The 16,161-nt window shown below is 31.3% G+C and overlaps 2 protein-coding genes across 2 annotated transcripts; one reads left to right on the top strand and one right to left on the bottom strand.

Moving 5' to 3' along the window:
• Positions 1-264: 264 nt before the first annotated feature.
• Positions 265-10,959, bottom strand: LOC139491820 (histone chaperone asf1b-B-like). Its single transcript, XM_071279695.1, has 4 exons — positions 10,724-10,959; positions 9,244-9,359; positions 7,142-7,318; positions 265-2,361 (listed from the first exon to the last, which is right to left on the bottom strand). Exons 1-4 carry the CDS (start codon positions 10,830-10,832, stop codon positions 2,122-2,124), a joined length of 642 nt encoding a protein of 213 aa, XP_071135796.1. The 5' UTR covers positions 10,833-10,959; the 3' UTR covers positions 265-2,121.
• A 311-nt stretch (positions 10,960-11,270) lies between these two features.
• LOC139491827 (vimentin-type intermediate filament-associated coiled-coil protein-like) lies at positions 11,271-12,103 on the top strand. The gene has a single exon (XM_071279710.1). The coding sequence runs from the start codon at positions 11,373-11,375 to the stop codon at positions 11,979-11,981; it is 609 nt and encodes a 202-aa protein (XP_071135811.1). The 5' UTR covers positions 11,271-11,372; the 3' UTR covers positions 11,982-12,103.
• Positions 12,104-16,161: the final 4,058 nt, after the last annotated feature.

Genomic DNA, 16,161 nt, shown 5'->3' with positions numbered 1-16,161 from the left:
CTTAGGTAATCAAACCAAATGTCATTTTAAAAAAGAGGGGTCCATGAACTCGTTTTCAAGTTAAATCAGTTTGAATGATACAAATCAGTCGAAAACTGCATCTTTTCCCGATAAGTCAGTTTGACGTCGCGGAAATAACATTTTAAGTTAGCAACGTCATTATCTCCCCTGTAACTGTATCGTATGCCCTTAAATAAATGATTAGACTAGTGTGAATTGTATACTGTATGTAAATAATTAACAATAAATAAACCTACAACAGACTTAATTGTAATTTTTTATTTATTTTTCAGGATGTCAAAACATATAAATTATAATATAGATGTTTGCTAGTTAACCATCTTTGTCTAAATGTAAACATAAAACAGAGTAACTCATAACAATGAAGTGAAGGTGGGATACAAATACATTCATATAGGTTTCAGAACTGTCAAAGATGAATAAGTGTCAAAAATAAGTTATGAATACTATCTTAGGAACAGTACCTATTATAAGAGTAAACATGGATGAACTATTATAAGAGTAAACATGGATGAAAACTAACATTTACATGGAAATTAAACAAATATGATACAATTGAATATAATCACTTCTATTATTATGTAATAATGTACCTAAAATATCTGTTAACCTTGCCCTATAAAGTATTTTTTTTAATTAATTTTCTACTCGCATGATTAAATTTTATTCAATGGGATATGTTCCTTTAAATTGGAATATCAGTAAAACATTAAAGTAAGATAACATCATGAAGTTATATTATAGGCAATAGAATGGCATTTGACAATCAGAAAAATCCATATTGTTTAGTTGGCTATAAAAGGCCCTGTCATGAAAAAAATGAAATGTTCATTTCACAATAATCACATTTCTCTCTCTCATATAAATCATTTATCAGTGCCCCTACAAATGTTGTACTGTACAGGTTCTGATAGTAAAAATAGTGTTCTGCAAGGAGATGTACAGTTATTGCAGTGTTATCTGATGTAATGGCTTTCAAACCACATGAAGCATCTTTTTATTAGCAAATAGACTATTCTACTTCATTTTGAATTTGTTTTAACAACTGTCATATGTTAAAACAAAAATTGTTCAGGGGACACTTATGCTTCCCTCAAAAAGTCATGTGAAGTACAAGCTGTTTTAACAGAATACCTGTAGTATTAATACATGAACATTTATAAGTTTACAACAAATGTTTTAATTCTAATGGAACAACAAATTGCAAGAAAGTTTAGTATACTTGAATGAGTTTGGGTATTATATTTCAATACAACATAATAATGAAGAAAGCACTAATTCTGTAAGATTGACATATATACAAAAAGCACTAGAAGACATGCTTCTTATTGATATACATATCTTAAATGTAAATCTTTATAATGGAAAGTTATCTATATTCTCATAATTATGCATGATTGCTGCCTAGCATGCTCCAACAATTAGTGAATAACATCATGATATATAACAAAAATTCAGTTTGGTTGCAAAAAAACGTATACTTTTAAAACAAAAATTAAAGAATAGAAGATGAACACGAGGCTCCTAGGACCATGAATCCCTTTTCTATAATTTGGCTGAGTAGTTTCAGACAAATATTACAATGGGAATTTTCTGTATAACATTTTATGGTGCCACAAATGAGAATCCTTAAGCTTCTTTTGATCTTCCAAGCATCAAACAACCATTATTTTCAACAACAAAAAAGGCCACCTTGTAGTTTCAGAAGAGATTACATTTTAAAATTTGACAACTTCATAGGATAAGTGGTTTTATAAGAGAATGTGAAAAAAAGAAAAAAAAGATGATGATAAAGACTCAAAGAGAAAATTGATATAAGCCTTACCACAATATTTGAATAAATAGAATGTTAATTAACTACATGTACATGTAAGCCAGGTAACATGTGACCTTCCTTGTTTCTATGAAACAGATTATTTCCTACCATTGATACATACATGCACTATACAATAACATTATAATCCAGTGTCTCACAAGACAATCTAAATAAATAGCTGCACATTTGCAAGTCCATCTCATCTTTCGTGTTTTCAAATCAAAATTCCACGTTCCCTGCAAAACTTGATATTTGAAGTAGTACAAGTTGATATAATACATTCTTCATTCCATTGGTATATCAGTACCCATAGTGTTACTTATACTGTCAGTATTAAATGCTGAAGGGGATGGTTTACTTGACAGAACATCCTTCATTAACCCTGCCGGAGACTGAAATTGATTTGATTCACTGTCTATATTCTGTACTGGAGGAACATTTTCTCCATTTTCTGCTGCATTGTCATCCCAGTCAATTTTAAATCTTGTTACCCTAGGTGATGTTGCTAAAATACTTCTTTCTAACTGAAAACAACAAAAATACACAAGTCTAAATGTAAAGAAATATATGAAACACTGTGTATCATCGTACAGGTATCATTTGGAAAATAATGAGACATCTCTAATCATCAACCTACGACCAAATCATTTCTTAAAACAACAATTATGTTTAGATTGAGGTACACATTGATATTATGTGAACAAAACAAAGATTTTCGTTACTGTCAGGGGTTTCATTATCTTTCATGTTGACTGGTACTTTCCATGTTTCTAGGTGGTACTTTTCAAAATATTCTATGAATATCTTATATAAAAATTCCTACATTTAGGCGGTACTTGTCAATAGCATAGGAGGGTAAAAGTACCGGGTACCGCATCCTAATGAATGGCCTGTACTGTGTGAGGTCAAAATTGATCACGCCCGCTTGGTTAGTACCTATATCCGCTATACTCTCTGATGATACACGGTGTGAAAGCATTTGTAACATTTCAGGTACTTTGGATTCTCAATATGTTTGTATATATTGCCTTTTGAATAAACATTATTATAATCATTATAATCAAAACGCCATCAATGTCAGAGGGGAATCCCATTTTATCATTCATCCAAATCAAAGCAATAGGCGTATTTAAACATGCAAATGTGTCTGTCATTACTTAAATCATCACCAGAGACAACTTAAAGGGAAAATTCACGATTTTTTACTTATGGTTTAAATATGTTCATTATGACATAATATATATATTCACAAAGTTTTATCGCTATATGTGCAGTAATAAAGGAGAAATTCAATAATTAATGAAAAAATATCAACTACTTCCTGTAGGTCGTGACGTTTTCTCCTGATTTTTGCATGCCGGGATTTAAAATACAATCATTAAAAGTCTTGGTTTTTAATCATATTTTAACGTAATCGTAAGCGCGCCGATGACGTATGCTTTATCTAATAACCATCCGATAATAAGAAGATAAAACGCACAGACGTTCAATTGTACTCATTCGTGAGATAAATTATCTATGCTAAACGTATATTTTCGAATTATTTTTGTAGACAACACAAAAAGTTATAAATTTATTTTTAATAAATGCATTTTCGGACTGATAAGGTGAACAAATTAAAGTACAATAATCTGTAAAGACAATATGTTGGTGTACTATTATTGACCTTTTACTATCTCTGCTATGGCTAGGTTTATACGATGTGTGTATTCACGGTTCTGTGGCAATACTCGTAGATGGCTTGTTGAAAGGTAAATTGTTATTTGCACTTCGGTATTTAACCACGCCTCTAGGGCACACCTTGCCAGGTGTGACTGTCTATTCGGATCAGTGGTAGCATTAAAAACACACATTAAAAATACATATTCAAGTTGGTGACAAATAAAAATTGGTCGCCGTGGAATTATTTAATTATATTTGGTGCTATTATTTATTTGAATTCAAATAAGTTAATTTACTAAGAAATACACAATTTTCGGTTAAAGACGGGAAACTTAATTCATATGTCAGAATGAAATGATATACAAGTCTTGTCCTTGATTTATGTCTCATAAAAAAGGGGGACTTAGAAATTAGAAATAGCTTTACTAAATCATTTTTATTTGTCTTTATTAGGCGAAAAAATGTACGAGAACACTTACATTTAGACTTTTGAAAGCCATGTATTAATTAATATATGAAACTATCTGAAGATAACTCTACCGAAGCGGAATATAATATGTACGAATAAAGAAAAAAATATTTTTGTAATGGAATCGAAAAATTACGAATAGATATTCTTTTCAAGTGTGATAAACGTCAACCAAATTTATTCATAATCGGGAACGTCCTTATTAAAATCTGAGACAACTATAATAATCGTCGTCTCCCAACGTATATATATACTTAAATAACTATTTGATCAACGATGTTTAAAATTAAAAGACAACGAATTTAATGTTATCTTTCCCTATTTTTGAATGTTATTATAAGTCTGTTCAACTTGCAAGAATACCCCTAAAGCGGACAAATATCCGACAAGCAGTTTATTCTTTAAATTGCTGTCATTGAATATCAAGAAAGAAAATAAATCCCGAAATTGATACTCAATAGTTTTCCTAGAAAATATTCACATTCCTTGGGGATTATTAGTGTACGTCCAGTTGCATATATTTTACATGAATGTTGGAACAATTGTGATGATGACGAATTTCGTCCTTTATTCGAGAACAATTTAATTGATATATAAATCTGTGAGTTTACTATGTTCTTAACTTCGATGAACCAAAGCAAGTTATAAATTGACCTGTATTTAAATCAAATTGTTTCTTTTTTTCTTCTTCTTCTTTTGGTATACGATAGTCTATCGACAGGCCTCGACATTAACGCTTGTCCGATTGTCCGGTACCAGAGGGAAAAAAGGTCGGACAAGTAAAAGCTGCATCAAGCTTGTCCGTCGGGACAAGTACACTTATTCCGTAGAAAATAAATTTAATCCAGCTTTGATGAACAAAGTAATTATAAACAAAAAACAAGAAAACAAATATTATTTTGACATGTTTCTGAATTCTGTTTATTCAAATGAAAACCTTTTTCATCAACATGTTTACTTAAATCGATAATTTTTAACTGGTTCTTTATCAGGTACTTTTTAACAGGTAAAAGGTATACTTTTCTCGGAAACCAGTCTTACTGATTCGAATCAATGATGGGCTATGTAGATAAGGTAACTTTACAGGACAGTTCGTCACCTTGAAAGATTCAGCTCCAAGTTTAATAGACAGTTTGGCACCGTAGAAGGCATATTTAGTAGACATGATTGATAGACAATTTGACAAGGCAGGAGACATTTCGGGACCAAGACAAATCAGTACCTCATTTTGATACCTTATTCTGTTCCTTATAATAAATACCATACCAGTAATTTTTTCACAAAAATATTTTTTTTATTTCCCAAATATTTCACAAAAATCATATTTGATCATAAGAAGAAAAAAACAATACTTGCAATATGGTGACCTATAGTTGTTAATTTCTGTGTCATTTGGTCTCTTGCAGAGAGTTGTCTCATTGGCAATCACACCTTATCATGCTTATGATGGCATATTTTCTTCTTTTTATTGATTGCATTTGAATACACTTTTTCAAGTCAACTTAAAAAAAACCAACAGAATACAAATCCAATGAGTGTACAGGCCTATCAGATGGTACCTCATGTTTAGAGTCTGGTGTGACTGGAATTGATGAAAACTAGAACCTAATTCCTGTGACATGACTAGTTTCGCATTTGTACTTGACTCATATTTTTGAAAAGTATTTCAAAAGAAATGTGATACATCAAATCCTGTTATATTGTTTAAATTCGTTTTGCTCCTTGAATCAACTAAAAGTGTAAAAAGGTTATTTTTAATAGAATTTTTTTGGACAAGTAACAATTTCATTCGGACAAGTAAATTTTGGTATGTACTTGTCCTACAGGACAAGTTGAAAAAAAAGTTATTGTAGAGGCCTGATCGAATTCGTTGATTACATACTGTTGGCATACGTGGACTAGTCTATTTACAAAACTTTTACCACAATTTACACAAAATGTATGTTTCTTTCTTATGTTCAATGTATACATGTATACATATTTTAAATAGCGCTACTGACTATAGTTCCGTAGCTTTCTACCAGGCGTATGTATACACGAATCGTCGACAAGTGCGCACATTTTTTTAGATCAATAATTCTGGTATGTTCCAATCTGTCCTAAACTATTGACAACGAGTATATATTACATTTTCCCAAATTAACCCTTGGAAAAATATGTAAATAGATTTGTATTTCTTCAATTATTTTTTTTTGTATTATTTTTTTTTTATAAATAATATTCTTTACACCAGAAATGTTATTTATAAACAAGCGTATGAGTTCAGTAATGACTAGTATATTATATCACTTTCGGACACGCAAGACAAAAATGTATATTATACATGCACCTGATAGTTCAAAATGGAAAGTTATAAGTAACGGTCGTGTACACTGATCAATACCTACAGAAGTGAAACGATGCATGAACTTGCAAGCCCGCCGGACAGGAAATCGATTGAATACCTGGACGTGTCACCTTACACCCCTTCCAATACCTTTGGGAGTAATACCTTTAGCCATGCTGGTGATCAGATGAGGGAAGATCCGAATTTATTTAAATAAAGTTTATTACTTGAAAGAATTATGAACGAATTAGATTTTCGAAAACAATTTCCACGGAACACTTATTTATCATTTTATGATTTGAACTTTGACTTTTTAACTAATTACAATATGATCAGTTTAAAAATAACAGACTATATGGTTATTTAAAATATAAGACCATTTTCCGTATCAAGTTAGTCAGTCAGATAAAACAACCGTACGATTGACAAGATATCGACACGCAATAACGACTACATCGTTTACTGTAGTTTTGTTCCTTTGTGGTTTATTGACATATCGTGATTTTTCATCGAAGAAGGTGACAAGATGGCGGAGAGTAGAGAACTGATACTCAAAATTTAAAATCGATGGTGATCTCTTATTTAGCGGAATAAAACTTTAATATCTATAAATTTGAGCATTTTTATACAGAATGGACATAATATCAATTTTTGATTTTTTTGCGAAGTTTCCCTTTAAGTTATTACACAAAAGGGTAATTAGGTCTAGTAGATTATGACCAGTTAAATGTTAATCATAGCTGTTTTTATCTACAAAGCATGCATTGGTTTTTATCTTTAGTTCAAAATGTCTATTTCTTTTAAAAGCTTTCAAGTTTAATTTAGTTTTGTTAATACTTGCACATACTTTTTCAAACTGTATATTTTCTGGTGGATTTTCTCTCAGTTCTGGATCTGTATATTCATTGTTTACATAATATCCTACTCTAATAAATTCTTTGTTTCTATAGGAGCATGTCAACAATACTACCGTTACACCTACAGCATCTTTATATGGTATTTTTGATATATCTGGTGGTCCTGCCTTCAATGTAGAAAAGAATTAATAATAAAATCATATAATACAAGGCCTTAATTAAAATATTGTTTGTTTGCCCTTTTCCGACCCTGTTTTGAAACAGGATATGTAGGTATGTAAAATATTTTGTGTTTTTCTTTCCCAAAAAATAACTTAGCTCGGTACATTTTTTGTCATCGGTAGGCAGGAAGGTACATGTATACTATTTTATTTTAAAGATACAAATCTGCATGACGTCATTTTTGTCTGTATTGCTTTTGTTAAGTATGCTTTTGCTGATAAGTTTCTGTGACTATAAGTATAAAGTCCCAGGAAGTTTTGAAAAAAATTATCATGTAGAATGTGAAATTAATTCATATACATTACTGTTTTGTTTTCAAATATTGCTGTGCGTCATATTTTCAACGTTTATATGCCTGGAACTTTTGAGAGTTTTAACTTACACTAATATTCTGTACTATGCACATTTGTACCTTGTAAGCTTACCTCGACCGTAAGGTTTTCTGTAACTAAGAGATAACTTTTTCCTGATAAAATATGTCTTGGCAGACATACATTACTAGTAGAAAAAGTCCATAGAGTGTTTAAATTTTCGTGTGTGCCTGGGTTTTCAATAAAAATAATACAAGACTTGAATTTCTTGAAACTCAATTGTCACATACTTTACATTGCATTCATAAATGATCTCTATGGAAAAACTTGGCGATTTTACTGCCAAATATTCTCCACTTTACAGACCTTTGGTTCATGTCAGATATAAATAATATATCAATGCTGTTCGAAGGCATCGTAAACATAATCTACAGATCACCAAAGGCCATTCCTTCATAGGATACAACGTCCGTTTACAAAATATTTTGTACACACGTTGATAATTTTGTTGATAATTTTGTATTAGACGAACTTTTTTTTTGAATGAACCCTACTCTTCAAGTATAAAAAGACAGAGTAACATTCGTCATATCATGATTTCAAAGCATTCAACATCGATTTCAAACAAATGCTTTGAAATCTAAATGCAAGTGTTCATGTTTAACGCTCACATGATACCAAACGGAATAGACCTTATAACGGGAAAGATAAAACCCGAGGATTCAGGTAAAAATGTTTTGAGCAGGAAATACAAATATATGAATTTTTGTAGGAACGGAAAAATAAATTAAAATCTTGCTGGTAAATACAAATAAAAGATTTTCAGGCGGAACCAATTTATAGGGTCGGTTGGTAAAGGGCAAACAAACAATATTTTAATTTAACCCCAATGAACATACATGTACGTATGTAGGTCAAATTGAGAATGGAAATAGGGAATGTGTCAAGGCAACAACAACCCGACCAAAGAGCAGACAACAGCCAATGGCCACCAATAGGTGAAAGATTATTGTGTTCATCAAAATCTCATTGTGTTTCACAGACAAGGGCTGAGGATTTTTTTTTTACTTTCTTTACATTCCTATCGCCACAGTGACACTGGGATTTAAACAGCTCAATGTAAATTTTGAAGATCTATCAGACTCCAGGCCAACCTCTTGATTAGCCTTGATAATGTAATTATAGTTTGTGTTCAAGTTATGTACATACATGTATATAGATGTTATGGTACACAATTTTTTTATATGACACTAAGTTATGTACATACATGTATATAGATGTTATGGTACACAATTTTTTTATATGACACTAAGGAAGATAAGTTTCCAATCCATATCATTTCATAATGCATAACATATACTGACAATCATTGTGTTTCTTACTAAAATTGGGTCATTTTATGCATGGCTGCTGCAAAAATGAAAACTGACAAACAACTAAAAGATCACAACATCTGGAAGTGACATATTAACCAATGATAACTATTACAAAATTTCATGACATTTATATGATTTTCAATGTTGTGGTATTTCAGGGTAACATTTCATTTATATCCTTACCTGAAAAACAAACATATGTTTTCCACCAGGCACAGGTCCAACCAATACTGAATCTAATGTTTGATCATGATCTACACTTTCTGCTGAGCCAACATAAATTATTTTCCATTCCAAGTCTGAAAAATAATGTAAAGGAATACATAAACTAAAGTCACTTCAAAATAACTAATTTGCCTGAAAATTTATAGTTAAATGAACATTGTTTTTTCCCTGGTCTTGAACTGGTTTTTAAAATATCTGGTCAAAAAGCCATGATTTGGTTTACGTCTTTATATGCAACAAACATTCTCTAAAATTAAAGCTTTAATTCATTTCACCATGTTGGACTTAGTGTACTTGTAATGTTTATTCACAGCTAATTTCCAAATGCTTTGGTTGGCTTGCTTGCTTTGTTTCAATTAATGTTTGCTCAAGCACAGTAAAATCTGTATACATTATAATATTCAAAATTAAATTTGATTGGATGTTATCCTGTAAGGAAGGAACACCCAATTGTATATATATGTAATCATTATAAGACAATGTTAGTACAGTTTAACTCTGAATGCCCAGTCTATATTCTTTGCAGATTAATTTCAATTATGCTGAAGCAAATGTTTATTCCATCAAACCAAGCAAGCCAACCAAACAAAATAAATGTGTTTTACACTAATTAGTCTTATCTACAAGCATTTGGAAATAAGCTCTTATACAACTGTATTTTGGACTCTTGGACAAAAGCAGGATTTGACACATAAATATCAATACTACTGAAGGAAGAGACGGATTTCATTGAGACGCATCTACTCTGAAACCATACGTTGTACTAAGTCAGAAAAATTTGTGATATGACGTATAGTGTTGTAACAGTATACTTCCTAAATTTTTTTTTTTACAATCTTTTACCACAGAAAACGCTAATTTTTTAGAAAATAAACAAATTTGGAGACCGTTTCTATCTGTATCTCATATGTTTTCACACATGCTCACGTGTACTGCCTGCAATTTAATACTCTTTGTTTCAACACTTGCCAAATTGTACTGTGATTTGTTAAGACCAGTGGCGGATCCAGGAGGGGGGTTCCGGGGGTGCGCACCCCCCTTTATTTTTGCCGATCAATGCATTTGTATCGGGACATATGTTTTGCACCCCCCCCCCCCCCCTTTCGAAAATTCCTGCATCCGCCCCTGAAGACTACACAACAAGACCAGTATTACTAATGTTAAATTGCGGGTGTGACAAAATTATGTAATGCACAGTATTGGCGGTCAAATTGGATACCACTGGGTTTCTTTTTATAGCGATTCATGGAACACGAAGTCTCGAACGTTGACAAAGGCAACATGATTTTTGGTTCGACTGTTTTGAAATGCGTTTTCTTCCCCTCAATGACCTTGTGCATAAATTTTGCTGAAATATATTCAATATATAATAATAAACTTATATGTAATTCCTTATTATTATTTATACCTTTATTTAAATTTAATAAATATTTCTTACCCTCTGGGAGATCTTCAAGACATTCAAATGTAATTTCAAACTGAAAAGGGTTGAAAAATGGTGATGGATTGTCAAGTACCCTAACATTGCAAATGTTAACTTTGGCCATTGTTCTATAAATTGCAGGACAATCTCCACTCAACTGATCCCTTTAGTTTCTTTTCCCTGATGGCGCCAAAGGCATAACCTAACCACAAATGTAAAGAACAAAATGATTGGATCACCATTTTTTACTGGTTGTGCAATACGACATTTCATTGGTTTAAATTAGAGCACCTGTTTCCGTTTCTAGTTTCGTTTTTATCTGTTGTAGAGTGTTCATCAGCGTCAATGAAACAAAACCTCGTTCACATAACAACAATTTAAACAAAACAATCCAATTGTAGAAATATATTATCCTTATGAATTAACGTAATTGAACACAGAAAATATGTTAATTTTGTTGACAGAAAGATTAGAAAAACATTTTCATAGTAAATGCAATTGTTATCAAGGCTTTAGAGGTCAACATTTTCGTTAATTCAACCCTTTACTAGGTCTAGTTTCACTTTACTATCTGCCAACTGTACAACAAACGAGCTCAACAAACACAACTCAATATGGGATTATCTCTACTTTTCGTTTAATCAGTCTACACTTAACCTGTAAAATGGTCAGTAAACTAACTATCCAAGAGGCTAACAAACACTTGCATGCTATGCACCTACATTCTACCTATTTAGAAAACAGTCTTCAAGAATGCAAGGAAATTATGCAAAATAATGAAGAGAGATACTGTTCCCAAATACAAAAGCTTCGTAAAGAAAAGGATGAAAAAATCAGTGAACTGACAATTAAAATGAAAAACACAGAACTAGAAAAACATAAACTTGAAGAAAAATTTAAAGAAAAAGAAAATGAAGTTAAACTTTTAAAAGGACGTTTATCAGTAGTTAAACAAATCTTTCAGTTTTTGCCAGGTTTGAGGAGTTTTCTTGGTGTAATTGAAAATGCTAGACAGCTAGTTAAAGAGGATGGTGCTGATAATGAATTTATTCCAAATGACATTTCAATAAAAGCAATGAATAAGCAGGTACCATCAATAGCTAAACATAACATTCCAAATGGCAAATTGAGGAACTTGTCAATATCAGAAGATTCTGATGATGAAGAAATTACAGAAATAAACACAGAGACAAATGCAAATCCAGACATGACTGTGAAATCTGCCAAAGAAAACAAGTTAAATGATTTTAAAACTTCTGAAGTCTATTTATAAAATTGTCCACTCATGTTTTGCTGCATGTTCATTTATACAATTATACATGTCCATGAATTTATATTATAACTCATATGACACATTCTTGATTTAATTTGCCTCGCTTTTGTTTATTGGTTAAACTGGAATTCATTATTATCATATATTTTGTTAAAACTATAATCTCATAAGGTATACTTTGATATTTTTTCTGATGTTTGCCTATTTTGCATAATAATCAGTGTACATGTGTATTTCATTTTTTTCCAAAGTTTAAATGAGTGTTCATACAATAACATGTAAGATTTATACAGCATATTGAAAATAGTAATGAAAGTATTAGAAAGTATTGCATGAAATTATTTAAAAATGTAAACCTTAAAAAAATGAATATTTATAGGTTTGTATTATGTTAAATAGAAATACAATTACAATGTAAATCCCTTACAATGATGCCACAAGTGAAATCAGTAAAACATAACATAAAAATGGTTTCTCTTTCTAAAAGGTTCCATTGCTTGAGCACAAATATCAATTAATGAATTTGATTAGATATACATTGTAGTTCAACATTTGAATTTAATAAAAGTAATATCTTTAATAATGTTTACTTTTTTGAGACTTAAACTTAAGAAACATTAATTTATCTATATTCAGTATGTAGGTGAAAGGACTATTTGTGCTTATAGTTTGACCTTTATAGTAATTATATACCTTAACAAATTTAAAGAGTTTTTATACGTATTTATCATGTTGTCATCGTCTGCGTCGTCATCCGAAGACGCATTTAGTTTCCAGACAATAACTTTGGTTAAAGTGAATAGATCTCTATGAAATTTAAACACAAGGTTTGAAACCACCATAGGAAGGTTGGGATTGATTTTGGGGGTTATATTTCCAACAGTTTAGGAACAAAAGGGCCCCAAAGGGGTAAAAATGAGTATTTTTCTAGTTTCCAGACAATAGACAACTTTCGAGTTCGATGCATTTCCGTCAAAAACTCTGGTTTTAGTGAACATCATTTGTGCGTTTAGGGGCGTCGTCACTTCCATTCCAATGTTGAGCGAGTGGTTGGAAAACTATAATTCTATATTGTACGAATTATACGACAAATTGAATTATCAAAATTGACAATCAGCATTGATGTCATTAGGGAATTGTCATTAAGTACCTACAGAACAACCATTATTTCTAGTTTATCCTGCACAATGACGATCACCAAGACGCTTGATGAACGTAAATAGTGCAGGGATACAGGCGACCCCCTCTATCTGGTAAATGACGTCATAAAGGCGCGTATAATTGACGAGTTTTTTCCGGTGACAGATGAACTCGAAAGTGGTCTATTACTTGTGTTTAAGTGTATGGATCTTTCTGAAATTGTACCACAAGGTTCCATACAAAACAAGGAAGGTTGGGATTGATTTTGGCGGTTATGGCCCAAACTGTTTAGGAATGAGGGGCCAAAAACAATACATTGTACTTTTCTAATAGTTTGTATAAATTGCTTATTTCTTGACCATTTTCAATGGGGGTTTATTCTTGAATTCTTGGGGTTCGTTTAAATATGCTGAATATTACCGTGTATTTAGTTTTTGGAATTTGGTCCACATTTTTAAATTGGTCCACATGAGGTCCAAAGGGTCCAAAAAAAACTTTTTTTGATTTTAACAAAAATTGAATCTTGGGATTGATTTTGGGGGTTATGGCCCAAACTGTTTAGGAATGAGGGGCCAAAAAGAATAATAAATTTGTATAAATTGCTTATTTCTTGACCATTTTCAATGGGGTTTTATTCTTGAATTCTTGGGGTTCTTAAATATGTTGAATCTAACCGTGTATTAAAAGTTTTTGGAATTTGGTCCACATTTTTAAATTGTGGTCCAACGGGTCCAAAATAAAAATTTGTTTGATTTCATCAATAATCGAATTACGTATTGGGGTTCTATAATATGCTGAATCTAACTGTGTTAGATTTTAAGTTTTTGGTCCTGTTTTCTAATTGGTCTACATTAATTATTAAAGGTCCAAAGAATCCAAAATTTACTTTTGTTTGATTTTGACAAAAATTTAATTCTTGGGTTTGATATGCTGAATCTTAACATGTATGAAGATTTTTGATTATGGGCCCAGTTTTCAAGTTGGTCCAAACTGGGTTCCAAAATTTATCTTTGTAACAAAATTTGAATGTATGGGGTTCTTTGATATGCTAAATTTTTCTAACAATGTATTTAGATTTTTGATTTTTGCAATCGTATAAAGCTGTGCCCTGCGATGCATCTGGTTCAATGATTGACATAGTAATTAGTGCATCCAATAAGAGCATTGTCAGATCCTTGTATGCAAACACAGGCACTTGTCTCAGAATTTTTTCCCCTACATTTGTATATACCTTAATATAATGTTATACATGTCTATTAAGGTATATAGGTGGAAAAAATTCTGAGACAAGTGCCTGTGCTTGCAAAGCATGAACACAGTCTGTATTTCAATCTGATTTTTTGTAATTTTAACTCATAAGTGATTAATAAATCTGGATGGTTCATAAACTATCAGAAGAATTATTTACCTTTTTTTTTTTATAGAATTTCAACAAAATTGAATAGCTTATTGAACTACATCGAATCATTACAAATACTGTTGTAAATTCAGAAATTAGTGCAATGTTTTTATTATTGTGAAAAATGTGCCAGGGTAATAATCACAATAACTTAAACTTGCTTTTTGAAATTTTTAATATGAATTTAACAAGATTTTTCTCAATATTGCAAAAATTAGAATTGCATTTTAGTCTATGAATTGTAATAATAAATGCACACAATAATTTCTGAGTTTTCAGTACTGTTATATTCATACACTCCTTTCATACTATGAAGTCCACTCAAACAGGTGCTAAGGGCTGTCTTCAACTTGCACTGAGATGAGGTGATGTGATTGAGATGTTGAACATCAATGATTGCTTTTTGTGGGTGTTTTTTTTCTGTGCATGTACTGATTTTGTGTTGGATGGATACTTCATCCTTCTTTTTTTTTTTTTTATTATATACTGTTTAATCTTGTTTATTATGCATTTATATTTTATGCTTTTGAGAAATTAGAGATTTTGAATTTATTTAAAGTTTATTGAATTTATTCTTGTTAATTGTTAACATTAACATTTTTATACAGAAGAAAGGTTGTTTACACATTATAAAATGGGTTGTTACATATTTATTTCATTGGGTATTGATATACCATTTTTTACCAGACAAATTGTAGGTGAATTTATTAATAATATGATATACAGCAATTTACATCTAAATGTCATCTTGTATTGGTTATTATACACTTACCTTTTGATAATTATTTATTAAAATATTAGCATATTCAGGTATTCTGTTTTTTAGCTCACCTGGCCCACAGGGCCAAGTGAGCTTTTCTAATCACTTGGCATATGATCCAGGGTTATTCATCTTCATTGTCTGACAAAATTCTTCTTCTCTGAAACTACTGGGCCAAGGTTAACCAAACTTGGCCACTTGGCCACAATCCTCATTGTGGTACATGTATCTACCGGTAGTTGAAAAAATGTGTCCAATGAAACCAAACCATTTAGAGCAAATCGGACATAGGTGAAATTGTTCATCAGGTCAAGAACTATTTGCCCTGAAATTTTCAGACAAATTAGACATCCTGTTGTTGGCTTACTATCCCTGAGTTGGTCATTTTAAGGGGAAAAAATCATTTTTTTGTCGAGCCTGGGAATTTTGTCACAGAAAGCTCCACATAGGGATATTGATTAGGTGGTGTTAGTAATCTTCTTAAAAGCTTGATATTTTAGAAGATGAAATACCTGGATGCTTCATACTTTATATAAAGATGCCTTATGCTACAAGGTTTCTGTCTGTCATATGTACAGTCCATTGTCCTTGAACTCATTTCATGGTTCAGTGACTACTTGAAAAAAAAGTAAAGACTTTTATGTAATGTTTATTTCTTTATGAGTAATAGGATAACTATATTTAGTATCTGCGTACATTGCAAGGTCCCGTCAGACAGTTTTCATTTAACCTTGACCTCATTTCATGGATCAGTGAACAAGGTTAAGTTTTGGTGGTCAAGTCCATATTTCAGATACTACTAGAACACACCCGCGAAATCGCGGGCATTCAGAGCGTAGTTTAAAGTATGTAAAGTGTTGTTGGAAGAATTTTGTAAAATA

Source organism: Mytilus edulis, chromosome 1, assembly GCF_963676685.1.
Source record: "Mytilus edulis chromosome 1, xbMytEdul2.2, whole genome shotgun sequence".
In the NCBI taxonomy this organism is placed as follows: domain Eukaryota; kingdom Metazoa; phylum Mollusca; class Bivalvia; order Mytilida; family Mytilidae; genus Mytilus; species Mytilus edulis.
This window is presented reverse-complemented; position numbering and strand designations above follow the sequence as displayed.

Bases quoted from the DNA above. Each gene is read 5' to 3' on its own strand.
- LOC139491820 (XM_071279695.1), bottom strand. From the start codon at position 10,832: ATGGCCAAAGTTAACATTTGCAATGTTAGGGTACTTGACAATCCATCA. The intron at 7,319-9,243 runs GTAAGGATATAA...TCTACATTGAAG, and splicing joins AACATATGTTTGTTTTTCAG to GCAGGACCACCAGATATATC. The intron at 2,362-7,141 runs GTATGTGCAAGT...TGTTGTTTTCAG, and splicing joins AAAATATACAGTTTGAAAAA to TTAGAAAGAAGTATTTTAGC.
- LOC139491827 (XM_071279710.1), top strand. From the start codon at position 11,373: ATGGTCAGTAAACTAACTATCCAAGAGGCTAACAAACACTTGCATGCT.